The sequence below is a fragment of the Amia ocellicauda genome, chromosome 12 (assembly GCF_036373705.1).
Source record: "Amia ocellicauda isolate fAmiCal2 chromosome 12, fAmiCal2.hap1, whole genome shotgun sequence".
Lineage (NCBI taxonomy): Eukaryota > Metazoa > Chordata > Actinopteri > Amiiformes > Amiidae > Amia > Amia ocellicauda.
In genome coordinates this window covers 36,542,598-36,562,285 of record NC_089861.1, presented here as the reverse complement: position 1 = coordinate 36,562,285, position 19,688 = coordinate 36,542,598, and the positions used below count along the sequence as shown (strand labels likewise).

Below are 19,688 nucleotides of genomic sequence, written 5' to 3'. Positions count from 1 at the left end.
TTCACATTGGATAATGATTACTAAATTCAAGTACCGAGATTCAAACCTCTTTGGCGAATGGCGGTTTGGCAATTGGCAGATTAACGAGTCATTTTATAATGGGAATTAATTATTTCTTGCAGATTTTGGGCGGAATTGCGAATTTGACAGATTAACGAGTGGCAGATACACAAGAGTCGACCTGTGTGTGTGTGTGTGTGTGTGTGTGTGTTTGTGTGTTTTAAGATAATGCAACAGGATGTAATTTTGTCTGTGTACATACAGTATAATGACAAATGTATTTGCCTATAGATAACCAATGTGCATTTTTTTCCCCAAAATTCATATTTTGAATTGAAAAAGTATTTCCACAAAGTAAAGCATATTTTATAGATTTACTCTTATATTTGTAAAGTGATTTTGACCTTTATTATACCACATTCATATATATATATATATATATATATATATATATATATATATATATTGAGTTGAGTTGCATTTGCAATGCGTAGATAGCATCATAGTATGACTGATTCTCTTGCTAGTATAAATATGCTAGCTATAATACTAGATCACATAATTTTAAACATGGTTAAATGAAAACTAAATGTTACACATCCCTGTAAATTTGCAAAACATGCAAAACATTCTCCTTAGGTTTTCTCCTGACTATTTAGTCAAATCAATAGATAACATTTTGCAGTTGTATTCCTTCATAAGTAAATTGCATTTTTGGAAACTTTTACTATTCATCTTTCATAAAGTTGTATTAGAACTTGAAAATTCACTTTTGTTTTATCGTTTTGAAGTAGTTATAATATTCATGTTTCAACCCATTTAATTTTAATTGTCATCTACATTTGGGTGAAGTTAAAATGTTGCATGCATTCTAGCCTTAAACATTTGGGTGATTCTCAGAAAATAAGTTAGTACTTTAATGTACAATCTTTTTGGGGGGGATTTTGGAGTGCACTGTCACATTTAGTGACTTGGAAATCTCAGATTCAGCATGTAACAGATTACTACTAGTCTGATATATTGAAGGACACCTTCTCTAATTACATTCAGTAATTTACAATTTAAAAACATAGCTTGTATTAATAGAGGTATACCGATAAGATGGAAAAACCACTGTGAAAAACAAAGCTGGTCTGATAGGTTTGTTTTTGTTTGATTTTTGGTCTGTGGAGATATGAAGCTGATGATCAGCAATTATTATCAATATTATCATTAGGGAACAGAAAATAAGCCTTGTTAGTTTGAAGGAAAATGACAATGGAGTAATGGCTCTTGGAATAATGCATAATTATTATTTTTTCATTCACAGTGATGGGTTCGTAGTTAATATCTCAATTTTTAACTCAACGCTCTTAGATCTTCATTAGGAGAATGAGGAGTGCTGGCCAAAGGAACCAAACTCCCACAGATGCCCCCAAGCCTGAGGAAGCAGCCCCACCACGTACTGCTCCAGGTCCTGTTGAGGAATAAGCAAAGACAAGACAAATCTATCAAATCTCATTCCATACAGATAATACAACTGGACTCACTCTTCTTTAAACCCATTGATTCATTGTGAAGGCAAAATATGTCACACCTCAATTTCTCAATCCCATAAGCCAAAAGTGGGAGAAGAAATGTTAACTGAATCATTGATATATTGCCATTTTGTTCTGGCAACATTTGTAAGGTTTTAGTCCAGATACATTTTTGTTTGGATAAATTAAAAACATTATGCAGAAATGTATTAACATGACTACATGGTTTTGTTAAAATGGTTCCTTGAATGCACCAACATAATGTTTTCTGATTGTTGTACAGTAACATTCTATGCACATTTTCTAGGTCCCATTTCAATAAGTTTAATTTAAATACATATCAATCAAAATAGAATGTAGCAATCTCGAGCCTCGCTGAAAGGTCTGGACCTTTTAGTGATGCGGTAAGATCACTGCATTGTGATGCAGGAGAAAGGGGTTTTGAGTCCCCGTCGTGGCCAGAACTCCCTAAGTCTGCGTCAGGCCATTCTCAGTGAAGAGATGGAAGAGCAGCACAAGGGCACTCTGTAATGACAGGGTGGTGGTAGTGTAGCAATCTTGAGCCTCGCTTAGAGGCCAAGATCACTGCACTGTGACGCGGGAAAACAGGGTTTGAGTCCCCGTTTTGGTGTTACAGTATTCTTTTTCATGCCAATATAAAATATATTTAATTCGATTTTTTAAATGTATTTGATGAAGTTTTTAAATCATAGTTAATGCATAAGTGAATGCACTGATGCACAGGTATTGCCTGGGAACCTGTCAACAGTGTTCTGCACAACCTATTAAGGGAGGCAAAGACCCATGAAATGGCTGAGAATGGCAGTGGTAAGACAATTGCAATAATGGTGGCATCCACCATCGGAAAGGCCGCAAGGCCATCTTCTGCATCATGCACTCTCAAAAACTGCTTTGTTGCCTTGATAGTTGAGGAGCTAGAGCAGGTCTGTTCCAGGAGGACTGCACGTCCTTCAGGAAGTGTCGGAAAGCTGGCAGAGCACTAGCCATAGAGCCTTTAGGTATGCTGCCACCCACCCCAGCAAAGACTGCTTCTCCTTACTCTCATCTTCAGAGTACTCCAGTGAAATGGCATGAGATTGATTCCTAGCACTCCTTTAATAACAATAAGTGATGCCCAGGAGAATGAGAGTGAGAGCACAATCTAGATCAGGGCAATGTATGCCTCTTGTGAGGCATAGAGAGAGAGAAAGATGTCAAAGATGTGTCAAGCGTAGCCGAGAAGCATTGAATCTCAAGATGCACTGAGTACATTGACTTCTACAAAAAAAATCTCAGCTTCAAAACATACACAGTATTCATCGTTATTAGTCTCTTGAAAAAAAAATGTTAATATTACATATTAGTTAATTTAAAATATAGTGTGTTATATTACCCACTGCATTCCTTCCTTTTCCTTTTTGCTAATGTAAAAAATAAACTGCAACTTAAGGCTGTGGGTTACCTTAGTTCTTGGGTCAGTAGCGTAGACAACAGTGAATTAATCTGGCTAAGCAATATTATTACTCAAGTTTTATGAATTGGCAACCTCATTACAACGGCTCAACAATAATCTGCTAGTAGTATGCTCTAAATTGTGTTACAGTTAAAAAAGTATATACAAATAAAGTGGAAGCACAGTAAGGATCGTAGCACACTCAAAATCTCCTGCATGGTATTTACTGCTACAGAGGCCATTAAGGTACAAAATAAATCAACACTGTAAAATCAAACTAAATATTTGCAATTTCCTAGCTTCATTATAACAGTTTGCAAAGCTAACAGGATTTAATAATTTACTTTAATTGAGATATCCTTTCAGTATATATGAATGCAGACATTACAGTAGTGACATCTCTAACTCACCCAGGAAACACTTTTTTTTTTTAAAGGCGAAATCTTGGCAAAGACTTATGGTCACTGTTGTCTGTATTAAACTACATGAACCACTGAATGAAAACAAGTTTTTGAATTCATCCTCATTTTTTCTCTGTATGCAATATGAGTTATTCAAATTGTAGGTTCAACGGTTGTCGCAGCACAGTGATTACAGTAAACAGTGCCATCATTTGTATTTAGATTGATAATTGTTTAAGACCAGGTCAATATGCTTTTCAAAGCTCAACGGAGCTTTAATTTATGGGGAAACGATTTACGATAGAGATTTGCGATTTATTTTCCTGGCTTTTGTAATCCAGTGTGCAACTGCAGAACATGGGCATTGTATTGACCAATGGAAAGGACGTTACTATGGTCTGTCATCAGCCCTAGAGATCTTATATTGTTTTACCGAATCACAAACCGTGACTACGAATAGCTATACTATCCAAAGACCCTCTGAAAGCCCTAGAACTCTCAGATAAAAAGGCAGGTGTCAGGGTAAGCCTGATTTATGCATTTGCAAAGATACTTGTAAATGTCTCTGCGTAGTGACACAGAGAAGGGGTTTCTAGGTAAGCGTAGCTCGCCAAGGCTCACAGAGGAGCTGATGTGCACAAAATCTCAACAACATGTGACACGTATATGCAGTCCTGTGCATCAAACAAATGCTGATTGGTTTGAGCAGGGAGATGCTGTTAGTAATGGCCAATTGCTCAGCTGTGCTTATTGGCGAGTGGTGGGTTGACTGGTGTACAATGTATGGCTGTAGGCATTGCAGCAGGTCAGAAAAATTATGTGGTGACATACAAAAGTATTTTAAAGCATCTCCTCATCCATGAAACATATTTGTCGCACTAACAGACTGAACTCCTCTTCATCTGGCCTGAACATGTGCAGAAGTCTCACAAAACTATGGGGCACCATTTGTCTCCTACATCATACACAGGGGGGGGAATAGCAAACTGATTGAAGCACATTTTTAAGAACATATCCAATAGATTACAATGCTTAGAATTGCCAAACATCTTCCACAAGAAAAAAAAAAGAAACGGGTCAAAGTACATAAAAATCCTGAACAATTTGGTACAATACTAGCCAGGTGACAACAATAGGCAGGGGGCTTAATAATATTTTAATCTCTACTTCGTATGTATAATTTCATTTTCTATGCAATCACACTTTTTTCCCCCCAGTAGGCTTGCATGTCATCTGGCCCATATATTAGACATAATTCAAAATGTCCATGAAATCCAGGAAATAATGCAGATATTGACTCAAACATAACTTCGCTCCCCAACCACACATCACTGTGGAACACATCCAGTGAAAAATCTAATATCAACTGACTATGCAGGCAAACTAGATATCGTTTCTGGTGCTTGACAATCCAATAGATCTATTTCGGCGGAACTCTGTAATTGAAACGGGTGAGGATGCACAACTTTCGATTTGTGTGCCTGCTAGAAATATGCATCTTCAGTGGAAATAAGCTGTTTCCGCAGCTGATGTAGCATTTTCTTGGTTAATGCAAGTTTCCTGTTGTGACGCCCAAATTCATAAATAACATCTCCATAAATTAGTCCTTATTTATGTATAGGTGTCCTAGGCCATAAAGTCTTTCTTCTTTCATAGTGGAGCGCAAATATGTTTTGAGTAGTTTTAGTGCACTGAATGATCACTCCCCTGTTGCTGTTGTGACTGGTATGGTATATGAGCACGTTACATGTGACATAATCCTCAGAAAAAATGAATACAGTGTTAAGCATCACTTATTGGGAAATTCGTTATTCTGGTATAGTGGGCATAACACTACTGCAGCACTCAGAGGAGCACCTGCGGAGCACTGTTCAAATCCAGAGCAGGGAGCTCCAACTACAAAATAATCACACAAAAAAATCAAATTTGCCATGGTCCCGAAAATACGCCACTGAGCATAATAGTTTAGTTTTACATTAGCGTCCACTCCCATTTAATATCATCAAACAATAGGTTGCGTATGCAACCCCGATTATCTGAAAAAGGAAGCACTGTCCAAGGGGGAGGGGTTTCTGCGCACTTCCACAGGAACCCGATTGAAACGTCACTCTATCAAAGCTGCCATTGGCCCCTGCGCATGTCACTCAGAACAGGTCCCTTCCACTTCGTGTTCCATAAAACGTGATGTCAGCGCAGGTTCATCCTCTTTTGCCGGGAGCTAGGACTCCCGCATGACCTTGCAACCCTTGGGCAGTCCTTCCTTTTTCAGATAACCGGGGTTACATACGCAACCTATCATTATCTGTCAAGTCAGAAGCACTGCCCAAGGGGGAGGGGTTACTGTATAACCAAGCCGTCGCAAGGTAGGAGGCAGCGAGCTGAGCTGACCTGAGGTGCACCGCTAGGGGACCTCGGCAACACAACTCCAGACAGTAACCTCAGGGGCCCCGTAGGGCCATACCTGAGCCGTCCAGGAGCGACGTAGTCATGCTCTACCAGGAACTGTCTGCAATCAGCATATACAAAGCGGGGCTACAGAAGTCAACTCTTACACCCTCTTACAAGAGCAAGGCTGGCTGCTCTACTAGTGCAGCTAGGAGCGAGGCCGAATCTACTTGCACAATATCTGGCACGGGCAATCAAGCACTTGTGCGGCCTCTGCACAATATCATGGCAGTGGACCCCTGATCCAATAGGAACGGGGCCACAGACCCAATGAGAAAAATACAATATAATACATAGCTGGCTAGTCAACAGAGTAGCTGAGCTGAACAATATACAATACATACATATCGCGTGACAGCAAGACCTTCATGCTGTCAACATGCAGCACAAGAGCATCCAACTCAACTAAACAGTACAGAGTGGAAGAGCTCCATTATGCTGAAAATTTAGATTTCGTACAAACAAACTATATACACCACAGGGCGCAGGAATTAACTCATGCACCGCCCATGGAACACAGGAGCAGTTGACGCCTGCTGGTTAGACCGGCTAACGCAGGGCAACATTAGTTCTACTGTGTTAACAAAGGAACTATATACACGAGCCTGCTCACGTACTTACCACTGAGGGCAGCAGCAGTGGACTCTTGCTCTATGGCACACAGCCAGAGCGGGCCACAGACCTGCTGACCAATGAACTATGTACACAGCGAGGTAGCGAAACTCAAGCGCCATCAGCTGGGAACAGTGGCAGTGAACTCCATTCTACAATTTTAGAATGAAGCCACAGTCCTGCTGTTTAACACATAATACATATATACACATATATACATCACGGGGTGCAGGAGCTGGCTCATGCGCCACGCGTGGAACACAGGAACAGTTGACACCTGTCGAATAGCGCAGCTAACGCAGGGCAACTAAAGCTCTTACCGTGTGAATAAATAAACTATGTACACAGCGGGGCACTGGAGCACTCAAGTGCCCTCCGCTGGAGAACAACAGCAGCGGTCCCCTGCTCCATGGCATAAACAGCCAGAGCGGGCCACAGACCTGCTGACCAATATACAGAGCGGGGTACAGGCCAACACATGCACCACCGCAACAAAATTACAATGAACGAACTATATACAGGGCAGCCTCGTAAGGCAACATGCCTGTAGGCCGCATGACAAGCCCTGGGAACACATCGACAGGGCTGTCCGTACATCCAGGAGCAGCTCGCGTGGGTGCTCGACTGGAAGGCATAGTCCGGTGGAAGGGAAAGACACGGAAGCACTTACAGGGGCAGGCTGGGCGAGGAAAAGGCAGGAGCCAGAGCCCGTAGGCTACTGGGGCTCAACTGCAGCCAACACCGGGTTCCCGATGGAAGGGACCGGTCCCGTCACATCCAACCTGTAGAACCGGGCAAATGTAAGCGCTGAGGCCCAAGCTGCAGCCGCACAAATGTCTGCCAAGGGGGCACCTTGAAAAAGGGCCCACGATGTGGCAACGCCTCGAGTTGAGTGGGCCACCAGGTGATCAGGCACCGGGGTCCCAGTAGACTCGTAGGCCATGGTAATGGTGTCCACAATCCAATGCGAGAGGCGCTGCTTTGAAAGCGCCTGGCCCTGTGTCCGCGCTCCATAAGACACAAACAGTTGGTCTGAGCGCCTTAGTGTGTTCCAAATAGTACCTGAGGGCCTGCACAGGGCAGAGCAGGTGAAGCCGACTCTCTTGCTCTGAAGCGAAGGGAGGAGGATGAAAAGCCATCAACTCAATAGGCCTGTTGACATGAAATGGACACAGCACTTTCGGGAGGAACGCAGGGTTAGGCCGTAGCATGACCATGGAGCCATCTCCCGCAAAACGGACACATGATGGGTGTACGGACAGGGCGTGTAACTCGCTCACGCGTTTTGCAGAGGTGATCTTAAGTGACACCAGCTTCAGCTCAGCTGAGTTCAATGGCTCAAATGGAGCTTGGGAAAGTGCGTCCAGCACTACATCAAGGCGCCATGCAGGCAGTGAAAGGGTTCGAGGAGGCCGTAGCCATCGAGCTCCCTTTAGAAACTGCACAGCCAGAAAATGAGACCCAGGAGGCTCGCCATCAATCCGAACATGACGTGGAGATGGCCGCCAGATACACTTTGAGCTTGGACGGGGACTTGCCCTGGTCCAACAGCTCTTGTAGAAATTGCAATATGACCCCGATTGCCAATTGGCAATTAATTGGGTCTTGACTGCCGTCTTGGCACCAGGTGCTAAACTTCCACCAGCGGTAGGAATACTGTGACCTCGTAGAGGGAGCTCTCGCCGACTGAATAGTGGCAACTACCGCGTCCGACAGACCCCAGGCCATCAATCGCTCCCGCTCAGGGAGGCCAGGCCCAGAGCTGGAGGAGGCCCAGATTGGGGTGCCAAGCGTGCCCTGCACCTGGGACAACAAGTACGCTCTCACTGGGAGCTGCCAAGGATCTCCGTGGAGGAGGGCGATCAGGTTCACGAACCAGAATCTGCAAGGCCACCGTGGGGCTATCAGCAGAACTATCCCTCGTTCTCTCCTGACCTTCTCCAGGATCACCGGGGGAAGGGGAACAGTGGGAATGCGTAAAGGAGACAGCGTGGCCACGTGTGGGCTAGCGTGTCGATCCCTAGGGTTCCTGAGCGGTCTTGGACAGAGAACCATAGTGGGCAGTGTGTGGACTCTGCCGAGGCAAAGAGATCCACGTCCGCCCTGTCGAACCGGCTCCACAGTTGTTGTACCACAAGTGGATGGAGGCGCCATTCCGATACCGGGGGGCCTCCCTGAGAGAGGAGGTCCGCCCCCGTGTTGGACAGGCCTGGGAGGTGAACTGCTCTGACGGAGCGGAACCGTGGCTGCGCCCACAGAAGCAGACGGCGTGCTAGATAGTACAGTCTGCGCGACCGGAGATCTCCTTGCCTGTTGATATAGGCAACCACCACTGTGTGTTCATCCGGACCAGCACATGTCTGTCCCGCAGGACTGGCAGGAAATGTGACAGTCCAAGGAGTACTGCTTGTAACTCCAGGATGTTGATATGGAGGGTCCGTGTGGGCTCCGTCCACCTGCCTCCGACTCCACGTCCGTCGCAGACTGCTCCCCAACCCTGCTTGGAGGTGTCTGTTGTCATGACTGCTTGGTGGTAAACTGGCCCCAGGGGCACACCGAGGGTCAAATTGTGGGGGCTCCGCCACCAATGTAGCGCCTTCCAGCACGCCGGAGTGACTGTGACTCAGCGTGCTCGATCGTGGCGAGGGTGCATCCTGAGAGACCTGAACCACCACTGCAACAGCCTCAACTGGAGGAGGCTGAGGGGGAAGGTCTGTGATGCAGCCGCTAGGAGGCCCAGCAGCCTCTGGCAAAGGGACACCCCGACATGAGCTCTCAGTCGGAAGAGGAAGAGACACGTGTGTATTGAGGCAACTCTCTCTGGTGCCAGCGTGGTGAGCATGGCAACAGAATCGAGGCGCAGTCCAAGGAACTGTGCCTGCTGATTTGGCGTCAGGCGGCTCTTCTCTCGATTGACCCGAAGGCCCAATTTGGAGAGGCGGAAGGGGGCTAGCACGACGTCCATGCACTTGGAAAAAAGTGCGTGGCGCTAGTGACAGGCCGAAGGGGAGAACAGCAAACTCGAACACTCGGCCCTCGAAGGCGAAGCTGAGAAACTTCCTGTGCGCCTGCGCAATGGGGATGTGAAATGGGAGATCCACCATGGTGAACCAGTCGCCAGGCTTGATGGCCTGGGACATGGTGCGCAGGTTGAGCATCTTGAAGCGCAGCACCTTGAGGTGGCAGTTCAGGCGCCAAAGATCCAAGATGGGGCGGAAACTGCCATCTTTCTTGGGCACAAGGAAGTATGGGGAATAAAATGCCTCGTGCTGCCCCGGCGGGGGCACTTCGCGGATTGCTCGCTTCTCCAGGAGAGCGGCGATTTTGACACGAAGCACCGCACACTGCAACGGGTCCCTCACTCGCGTCTACACCACGCCCTGGAAGGGGGGTGGACGTGTCTGAAATTGCAGGGAGTAGCCAACTGATATAATTTGGAGCACCCAAGAGTCTTGAGGGTGGGCCAGAGGCTACTGGAACGCCTCAGGGGCGGGGCTCGGGTGGTGGAGGAGGTGGGGTTGAGCCAGGTCCCCTATTACCACGAGCTGCCGTGGGCCACCGGGGGCCAGGGCGGTGAGCCTGCGGGGCTTCCTGCCTGCCAGTGAGGCACTGGCGGAGATCGGCAGGTGGGCGAGGCTGTGACCTGGACTGTGGTCCGGCCTGTGGCCTGGGCTGTGGCCTAAGAACCGCGGTCGGGGGGCCTCCCCGCCGGTGAGCTGCCGCAGACAGCCTGCATTGCTGAACCTGAGGTGCCATTGGGTACACTCGGGCCAGCTGCAGGGACTACTCCCTCTCCTGAAGAGTGCGCGATAGCATCTCCTCCACAGAGAGGCTAAAAGTAAAGCCTGGCGAGATAGGGGCGTCCATGAGGCGAGTCCTGTCCGCCTCAGGGACCCGCCGTGCCTGGGACAGCCAAAGCTGGCGGCGTGCCGCCACAATGGCTGCCAAGGATCGCCCTGTCGCCCTTGCCCCCTGGCGTATCACCGTGACCAGCTGATCCGCCGCCGCTGCTATCTCCGAGATAGGGGCCGTGGTAGGTGATGCACCATGTTGCTCCGAGGTCTCCGCCAGCTGAGTACAAGTACAAGAACAGGAAGTGGGAAGGGACCTGTTCTGAGTGACGAGCGCAGGGGCCAATGGCAGCTTTGATAGAGTGACGTTTCGATTGGGTTCCCGCGGAAGTGCACAGAAACCCCTCCCCCTTGGGCAGTGCTTCCGACTTGAAAGATAACTTGAAAAAAATGGCATTCAAAACAGGAATGTCACATAATGTATGAAAATACCATGAAACCTGTTGGGACTGAGCGGCAAAAGCACAGTTGGGTTCCGATTTGCTTTGCCCCCCACATTAGGAATCAAGGGTGAATAAAATTTATTAATTTATTTTTAATCTTAATTGTAAACTACTGAAAATAAATTAATAAACATATCCAGTCTCCCCCCAAACTGCACCCATGTCAGTGAACCCCAGCGCATGGTACAATAATACAACCTCCTCAGAGCCAACTCTATATTACAGTGTGCCTTCAGTCTCTTTTGTGTAACGTCCCGCTAGCCACACCAAAACTTTGTGGAGGCGTCTCGGTGGTTGGAGCACTTTTTAAGTGCCCACACCAGCTGGCTCTGACCGCTGTGCACACGAAAAAAATAATACAAAGCTCAAGAATCTCCCTTCTCTTTTTAACTTCCCTGCTGGATCTCCAGATCATTGCAGACCACCATTATAGAGCAAGCACGTCCATCCGGCACAACTCTTGTGCCATTTGCCTGGGCAAATAAGGCGATACAGGACCCCACCTCCTATGTAATCTGTGTGTAATTCCAGCAGCACTCCTGGCTGTCGACCTCCCTGAGCAACTCCTGGCAATCCACAGTGGCTTCAGGGTTTTGCCCCCACTCCCTGCCATCGGTGGCCCCTTCACCATCACGACACCACTTTCTGAGCAACCCCAGAGAGCACTCCCATTGCTGCCAGACAGTCCACTTGGAATTGCCAGGCAACATCCACCGCCCTGGTTCACTTGATGCACCCATCTTCCCAGGCTTCATTCTTGGTCTGTGTGAGGAGGCTATGCTGCAATCCTTGGCCCCAGACAGCTGCCCCCAGCAATCTCCACCCATGGAGATGCTATGCTCATATTCGATTGTGCACCAGAGCTTGAAATAAGCAGAGGACGACCGCTCTGCTGCCTCCTCCATCATCCGAACATGTGCCCTGAGGGCTTCCAACAGCCTCTGGCCCACCACTACACCCCCCAGGTACTCTCCAATTGGCACACTCGCTCCAGGGGCCCTTTGGAGCTCCAATTTATATTGGCCACTACCTATTTCAAAATCCCCCACCCCTTCCAGTATCTCTGTGCTTTGCTGCAGCATGAGAGATTCTATTCCTCTTACTTCCTGGTGTCCAAGAAAGATGGCGTTTTCCGCCCCATGTCCCATCTGATATGCCTAGACCACCACCTCAATGTGTTGCACTTCAAGATGCTCAACCAGTGATCCATCTTGCAGGCCCTCCGACCCAGTGGTAATGGAGAAGATCAGACGAGAATGAATGACATTTCTGCTGATTGCCCCCAGGTGGCCTCACAGACTGTGGTTCACAGATCTGGTGTGCATCTTGTCTGGAAGACCATGGCAGTTCCCCCATTTGGTGGATCTGCAGTCTCAAGCTCAGGGCATTCTGTGGCACCCGAACCCAGGCCTGCTAAAGCTATGGGTCTGGCCACTTTTAACTGCAACTTGATTTTTTAGGAAATCATCAATCTTTGTATCGAGCTGGGGCGACGCACCCTATGCCTATGGAGCCAGACATACATTATTGGGGGAGGGGCATTTAAAGTTCTCTCAGCATCCCCTCTAAACCTACGCCTATGCACAGGAGAATGTATTAGATTATCAGAAGAAAATGTGGCTTGGTAACGGTACAGACAACCAACATTTAATGGCCCTAAAGAAAGTCACTGACAGGTGTCTTGTGCTCCTGCGAATAAATGTGTTTGAGACACTTTGCTTCCCACGAATGAAATGAAGAGGCACTGCAGCCTCACAGCGTCTTCTAACAGGTAAGCTCAAAGACATTTGTCACAGAAATATGTTGATGCAGCTGTGAACAACCTGCCAGACACCTATTCCAATAGTTTCAATTTCTATCACAGCTGCAGGTTATTGAGCAGTACATTCTAAAATGTTCTGTTGTGACATCCCAGAGAGAAACAGGGGAAAATATATGTATATAACTTTTAATATCTGAATTGAGTCCATTAGTTATGCGTGTTAAATAGTAATAACATTGAAATAATAAATAATATTGAATACTGGAGGTGGGGGGGAATCACACAAAATAAATGTTTATTACAGCTAAATAACTATTATTTACATATTACATTTGATTACCAGTTTATGTAGTGTTTCACCAAAGAAGACAAGAAAGTTTGAGAGTGAGAATATAATTATGTTTGCATTCAATCAATTATAAATATTTAAATTATATCACTGGAAACGTTGTTTTTCATTCCAATAAAGCAATAAAGTTTGAATGTGTGTGTGCCCGAGAAAGAGAGAGAGTATTTTTTTTAATGGGACATTATTGGTTGACAAAATGCATTTCAGCTGGCGTTTTGTTTGTGTTTTTTATCGCATGTTATAGATCTATGTAGGATGAAATAGATGAAAATGATGGCCTTATTTAGATATTTATCTTGCACAAGGAAATGCAATCCCCGCATCTATTGCAACAAGGAAGCACCGTGACTCTCAGGTCTTGTCCTGAACAGGACACTCACTGACAAATAGTTTATTTTATAATAAACTAAATAACTCTTTGACCAATTGCAAATTACAAATCAGACCAGAGTGTGTGTTTTATCAGTGCGAAGCTTGTAACAGTATGCAGGTTTTGATCTGACTCGACTTTTTCTGTATTTAGTTGTTTTGTTAGTCTAAAACACTGAATGGGTTCCAGATAACGAGACAGGCCAAATTAAATTAATTACAGTAACGTTTGATTATATAAAACAAAATGAGACTGAATTGCACAGGAAAGAAACTCGCTGAGCCGATCACAGCATCACAGGATCTGCTAATACAATACATAATGCCAATAATATATGAATATACACTCACCTAAAGGATTATTAGGAACACCATACTAATACTGTGTTTGACCCCCTTTCGCCTTCAGAACTGCCTTAATTCTACGTGGCATTGTTTCAACAAGGTGCTGAAAGCATTCTTTAGAAATGTTGGCCCATATTGATAGGATAGCATCTTGCAGTTGATGGAGATTTGTGGGATGCACATCCAGGGCACGAAGCTCCCGTTCCACCACATCCCAAAGATGCTCTATTGGGTTGAGATCTGGTGACTGTGGGGGCCAGTTTAGTACAGTGAACTCATTGTCATGTTCAAGAAACCAATTTGAAATGATTCGACCTTTGTGACATGGTGCATTATCCTGCTGGAAGTAGCCATCAGAGGATGGGTACATGGTGGTCATAAAGGGATGGACATGGTCAGAAACAATGCTCAGGTAGGCCGTGGCATTTAAATGATGCCCAATTGGCACTAAGGGGCCTAAAGTGTGCCAAGAAAACATCCCCCACACCATTACACCACCACCACCAGCCTGCACAGTGGTAACAAGGCATGATGGATCCATGTTCTCATTCTGTTTACGCCAAATTCTGACTCTACCATCTGAATGTCTCAACAGAAATCGAGACTCATCAGACCAGGCAACATTTTCCCAGTCTTCAACTGTCCAATTTTGGTGAGCTTGTGCAAATTGTAGCCTCTTTTTCCTATTTGTAGTGGAGATGAGTGGTACCCGGTGGGGTCTTCTGCTGTTGTAGCCCATCCGCCTCAAGGTTGTACGTGTTGTGGCTTCACAAATGCTTTGCTGCATACCTCGGTTGTAACGAGTGGTTATTTCAGTCAAAGTTGCTCTTCTATCAGCTTGAATCAGTCGGCCAATTCTCCTCTGACCTCTAGCATCAACAAGGCATTTTCGCCCACAGGACTGCCGCATACTGGATGTTTTTCCCTTTTCACACCATTCTTTGTAAACCCTAGAAATGGTTGTGCGTGAAAATCCCAGTAACTTTGCAGATTGTGAAATACTCAGACCGGCCCGCCTGGCACCAACAACCATGCCACGCTCAAAATTGCTTAAATCACCTTTCTTTCCCATTCAGACATTCAGTTTGGAGTTCAGGAGATTGTCTTGACCAGGACCACACCCCTAAATGCATTGAAGCAACTGCCATGTAATTGGTTGGTTAGATAATTGCATTAATGAGAAATTGAACAGGTGTTCCTAATAATCCTTTAGGTGAGTGTATGATCAGGATATATATATTTCAGGAATCAACATGATTATTACTCTTTCACAATGACTATTTTGTATTACAAAGCCCAGATTATCGGCTATATTGTATTCAGTATCCTAACGCATGAACTAAGAAAGTGTTTATAATATAACTTACTACATTTGAGGAGTACACAACTGAAACACCATATCTAATTTAAATATGTAGTGACACAGAAGAACGGATAAGCGGGAGGAATTCACACACACAGAGATATTTACTGTCTGCTGTCGTTTTGTTTTTCTGATACTTGAATTCATTTTGTTTTGGCGAAGCCCAGTAAATAAAGCGCGACCCTGCCTTTCAATCTGATGGTCGAAATGAAAAGCTCGTTTGGATCGATCTTCGATTTCGATTGAAAAATGTTCACTCACCAGTACTGGTGGCTAGACAGCTAGTTAACTGACCTCACTGCTGCTGGACTGGAAGACTGACCTCAAATCTGTGATTAATGGACTGACCAGCCATAAGCATCATGACACACACTGTGATTGGCCTGCTGAGTACTGTGGGTGGGATGCTTGATATTTGAATGTATTTCTCCTTCATTTATTGGTCTATTTGTCTGTCTGTCGTCCACATTTTGTTTTTTCCATGACAGTCTACAAAATTTGACTCTGTAACAAATGCCTTTTTAAAAGTAGCGAAGTACAATACTTTGCTCAAAATATACAAGTAAAATTAAAAAAGTTAAAATTACCACATTGGTAAAATACACAGAAAAGCTACTCAATAACAGGAACGAGAGTAGTTGTAATTCGTTACTTTCCACCCCACCAGTACATTCTTACTGCTCAATGGGTTAAGCAAAACCTTATTTTAAAAAAAAATTTTAAGCCACAAAAGAGACTGAATGGTGGTGCCAACAACAGTCTAATAAAAGCTAAGACGAGCCAGCCTGTCAACAGCTCTACACTTAATACAAAATAATTATCAAACATGATCAAACAGGTGACTGATGAAGGCATTGATCCAGAGACCTGCATTTGCAATGTGATCAAGACTGAACTGAAGGTTGAAGGAGCTGATCAGAGGACAGGCAGACAAATTGAATTATGTATATTTTGTGACTTCTAATCTGCTAATAAAATAATGATAATAATATATTAATATATGATGTGTAGAAATTCATGTTTCAGCAATCAGCACAATTACAATTATTTCACAATTCTATTACAAAGCCCAGATTGTTGGCCTTATTATATTCAATATAGCCTACCTCATAAACGGTGGTTTGGCGGTTAAAGAAGAAATCGTATGTAGCTTACACATTTTTACCAGTTTACAGCTGAAATGCAGTAAATGTATTTAATTCAAATATTTAGTAACAAATAAGAATGGATATGAAGGAGAAATTCACATATGCAGAGATACTTACATTTGAATTGCAAAAGCAACTCAAAATTCGGCTATGGCGGTGCTAGTGTTAAACTAAGTTCTAAAATGCAAAATAAACATTAGACAGTCTTAAGACTAATAAGGAATAAAACTGATATCTCAGTTGGAAAGCATGGGTTATTGAGAGCCATTTCAAAGTGTTACAGACAAAGCAGGTTGTTCTACTCACTGAACAAAAGCATGCTGGAGTTGGAGGATCCCAGTCTGTTTGAGGCAAAGCAGGTATAGTTCCCAAAATGCTTAGCTGTCACATTGGTAAACACAAGTAATGAGCGTGTCTTCTCATTCTGGATCTTGAAGTTGCTGTCCTGCCCCACAAGTCTGCCAAAACCACAGTCACATCCATTAGCAAACTGGGTCTACACTTTTTAAATATTAATAAATATGCAACTTTTTTTTTCTACACAGACACTTTCAAACTGAATTACTGAAATATTTTAATCCATATGTATCAATGCATGCTCTTGCACATCTGTATCTAATATAACTGCATTTGCTTGCATATGTGGAATTTGTATGTTTGTTATAATCGTGATAGTCATCTGTTTCCTATGGTGGCCCTGAAGTGCAACGGCTGAAATAATAAAGCAGTGGCTGTGAGATTTGGAAGTGCTGAAAATATAAAGCAGTGGCTGCAGCATTTTCAGAAGCAATTACGGGAGGGTACATTGTAAAATATATTTGACTTATGCCATTGGACAGCAAACAAGTCACGTCGGCCAAGCCTGCTTCTCCGGAAGAGTCAACAGAATTTGAGAAAGGGGCGCCAACTGAGCAGTGCACGAAGGCTAAACACAAGTGGTATTCATATTAATATTTTTGTGATCTTCTGCTTTCTATCCACTTTGTGGTGACATATTAATAGAGTTATAGGGCTGTCCTAAAATGTATTAGAAATTAATGAAAGCTTATAGTAACACTAATTTACCTAAATGTGTATATTTTCTTATACAATTACAGTACTCATCCTATACATAACCTCTAAGAAGTGAAGGTTCTAATAAGAACCTTTTGGGGTTCCCAGGGTTAATACTGTGGAGGAACCCTTAAGGTTCTTATTATAACCTTTTACGAAGGATCCTTGCAAACAAGGATCCTTACAGAACCTTAAATGTATGTTAAATCATTTGTGATGATGAAAAAGGGTTCTTAAATGATAACTTGTGTTTACCATGGACCTCGCAGTTCTTAAACAAACCCTTTAACTCATGAAGAACCCAAAGGTTCTGAATAGAACCGCTGAAGAACCTTCAATTTTTAGAGTGTACTCGGTTGGTGTTTTTTCTGTTGGTTACAGTTATTAATTTACTTTAGAAGCTTTATTTCCTGTTAATTGTATTTGAAAGATTTTACATTTAAAAAAGTAAAGTAGTCCTGATCCAATGTAAATTACAATGTCTGGTCATGCATAACTGGGGCAGGCTAATTTGAGAGCAATTCCAAAAGATAGAATAACACTCATTAATAATAATAATAATAATAATAATAATAATAATAATAATAATAAATATAGCTGCAAGCAGCAATGCAGGGGGCCAAGTACACATCTACACATTACCATTGAGTTTAACACATTCTAATGCAGTTCAAAACTGCTGTTTATGACACCTTATGCAATTAAACCATTGCTGAAATGCGATTGGCTCATGGCGGCCATCTTGTTTCGTCAATCATATTGCCATTAACAAATCTGATGAAGGACCTTGCCAAGGGCATGTGTACAAAATTTGAAATTAATCGGACCTGCGGTTTCAGAGAAGATGTTTGAACATCATCCAAACTTGGCATAAAATCCAAGATGGACGCCATGCCTTATTCCATATGGCATAGGTCAACATCAGCCTCTACAATTTTATGAAATTTCATGAGTTTTCTTTTTTTTTTTCAAATTCAATATGGCCACCTACACATGTGACCTATGGCCACCATTTTGACATTGGGATTACCTCTGTCAAGTAAAATTGAATTCAAGATAATCTACTACTGAAATTTGATTGGCTCATGGTGGCCATGTTGTTATTTCAATCAACTTGCCTTCAACACATTTGATAGAGGAGCTAGCCAAGATCACGTGTACAAAATTTCGTATCAATCCGACCAACCGTTTCGGAGAAGATCTTTGAAAATTTTTGGCCAATCCAATATGGCTGCCAAACCATGTGACTTATCAACTTGTCTTGAACAAATCTGAATATAGGCCATAACATAACATCACACACCAAGTATCACATCTGTCTCATTAGCGGTTTTGGAGAAGAAGATTTTTCTAGATTGTCCACAATTTGTCACTTAAGCCACTATGGCCACAAGACCATGTCACATATGGCCTCCATATTGCATATGATATAGCACTACATAGCCATCTAACACTGTGTGAAGTTTCATGACTTTTCGTCAAGCGGTTTGTTTTTTTTAGGCTTTTGAAAAAAATGGCAAAAAAAAAAAAATAATAACTAGAAGTTGCATTCATTTGTAGTTTAAATGCATGTGTTATTAAATGTGTAATTTTCAAATTCTAATCCACAATACTATACATTTGAGGTTTTCAATCTTTTGTCACTTGCAGTGTGTATTTCAATGTCAGTGAAGAATAATATTAATTTCTTGATTGCATGCATCAATTTTGTAAGGTACCATTGTATTTTTCACTTAATTCTAGCATATATGTGAAGTTTGCATTGTGTCTTTCAAGATGCAGAATGCAATTCCCAAGTTTGACGACATGATGGAGGTAGAGGTCTACATAAGGAATGCCATGATGTGGCTGACAAGTGAAGCTGTCTTTTTGGTTGGTGTACAGCAGCCAGGTTTGTGTCCTATCAACTTGGCTTCATCAACTTTGACAGATCTTTGTACTAGTCTAATCACTGACAATTTAAGTACATTAGGCTATAGTTCTGAAGATATTTGCTGTCATAAGTGACATAATGTAACACAATTTGGTGAGTTTTTGAATTTTGGGGTCAATTTCATGCTTTTATTAACACACATATTTTGCATATGTGCACAGTCATTTTCTTGTGGCTGCCATGTTGTTGCACACAGGGCACTGGGCTTTAGAGTTCCGGAGTAGTGGCTGTTTTCATTTTCGCAAGCGGTCATGTTAAATCCAACATTGCGACTTAACCGTGTACCTCACAAACTTAATGATCAGGTTTTATGTTCAATGCACAGACATAGACATAGGTGCTGAGTTTCATGTGTGTACTGAATTCCAGTGTGCAGGAAATGTGTAACTTGTCTGAAGCAGCACATATGTTTTTTTTCATTGGCCCACAGCACCCATGTTTTTCACTGGGGCAACTAGCGTTTAACACCCTTGGTAGGACTCTGTACTAGTGTCATGCATACCAATTTGTGGCACAGTGGGTATAAGTGGTGTGGAGTAGAAGGCACCAAAGCTTGAATCAGAAAATGCAGCCTGGCGGACAAAGCGTGAGACCGAGCAACTTCTGATGAACAAGCATAATAGTAGGGCATAAGGTATACATGT

General features: G+C 43.6%; 1 protein-coding gene across 1 annotated transcript in view; it reads right to left on the bottom strand.

Moving 5' to 3' along the window:
* Positions 1-475: 475 nt before the first annotated feature.
* iglon5 (IgLON family member 5) overlaps positions 476-19,688 on the bottom strand; it is a 326,672-nt gene continuing 307,459 nt past the window's right edge. Inside the window, exons 7-8 of the mRNA XM_066719470.1 lie at positions 16,365-16,516; positions 476-1,456 (exon numbers count right to left, since the gene is read on the bottom strand). Coding sequence (XP_066575567.1) covers positions 1,353-1,456; positions 16,365-16,516 — 256 coding nt within the window. The 3' untranslated portion in view covers positions 476-1,352. The remainder of the gene's footprint in view (positions 1,457-16,364; positions 16,517-19,688) is intronic.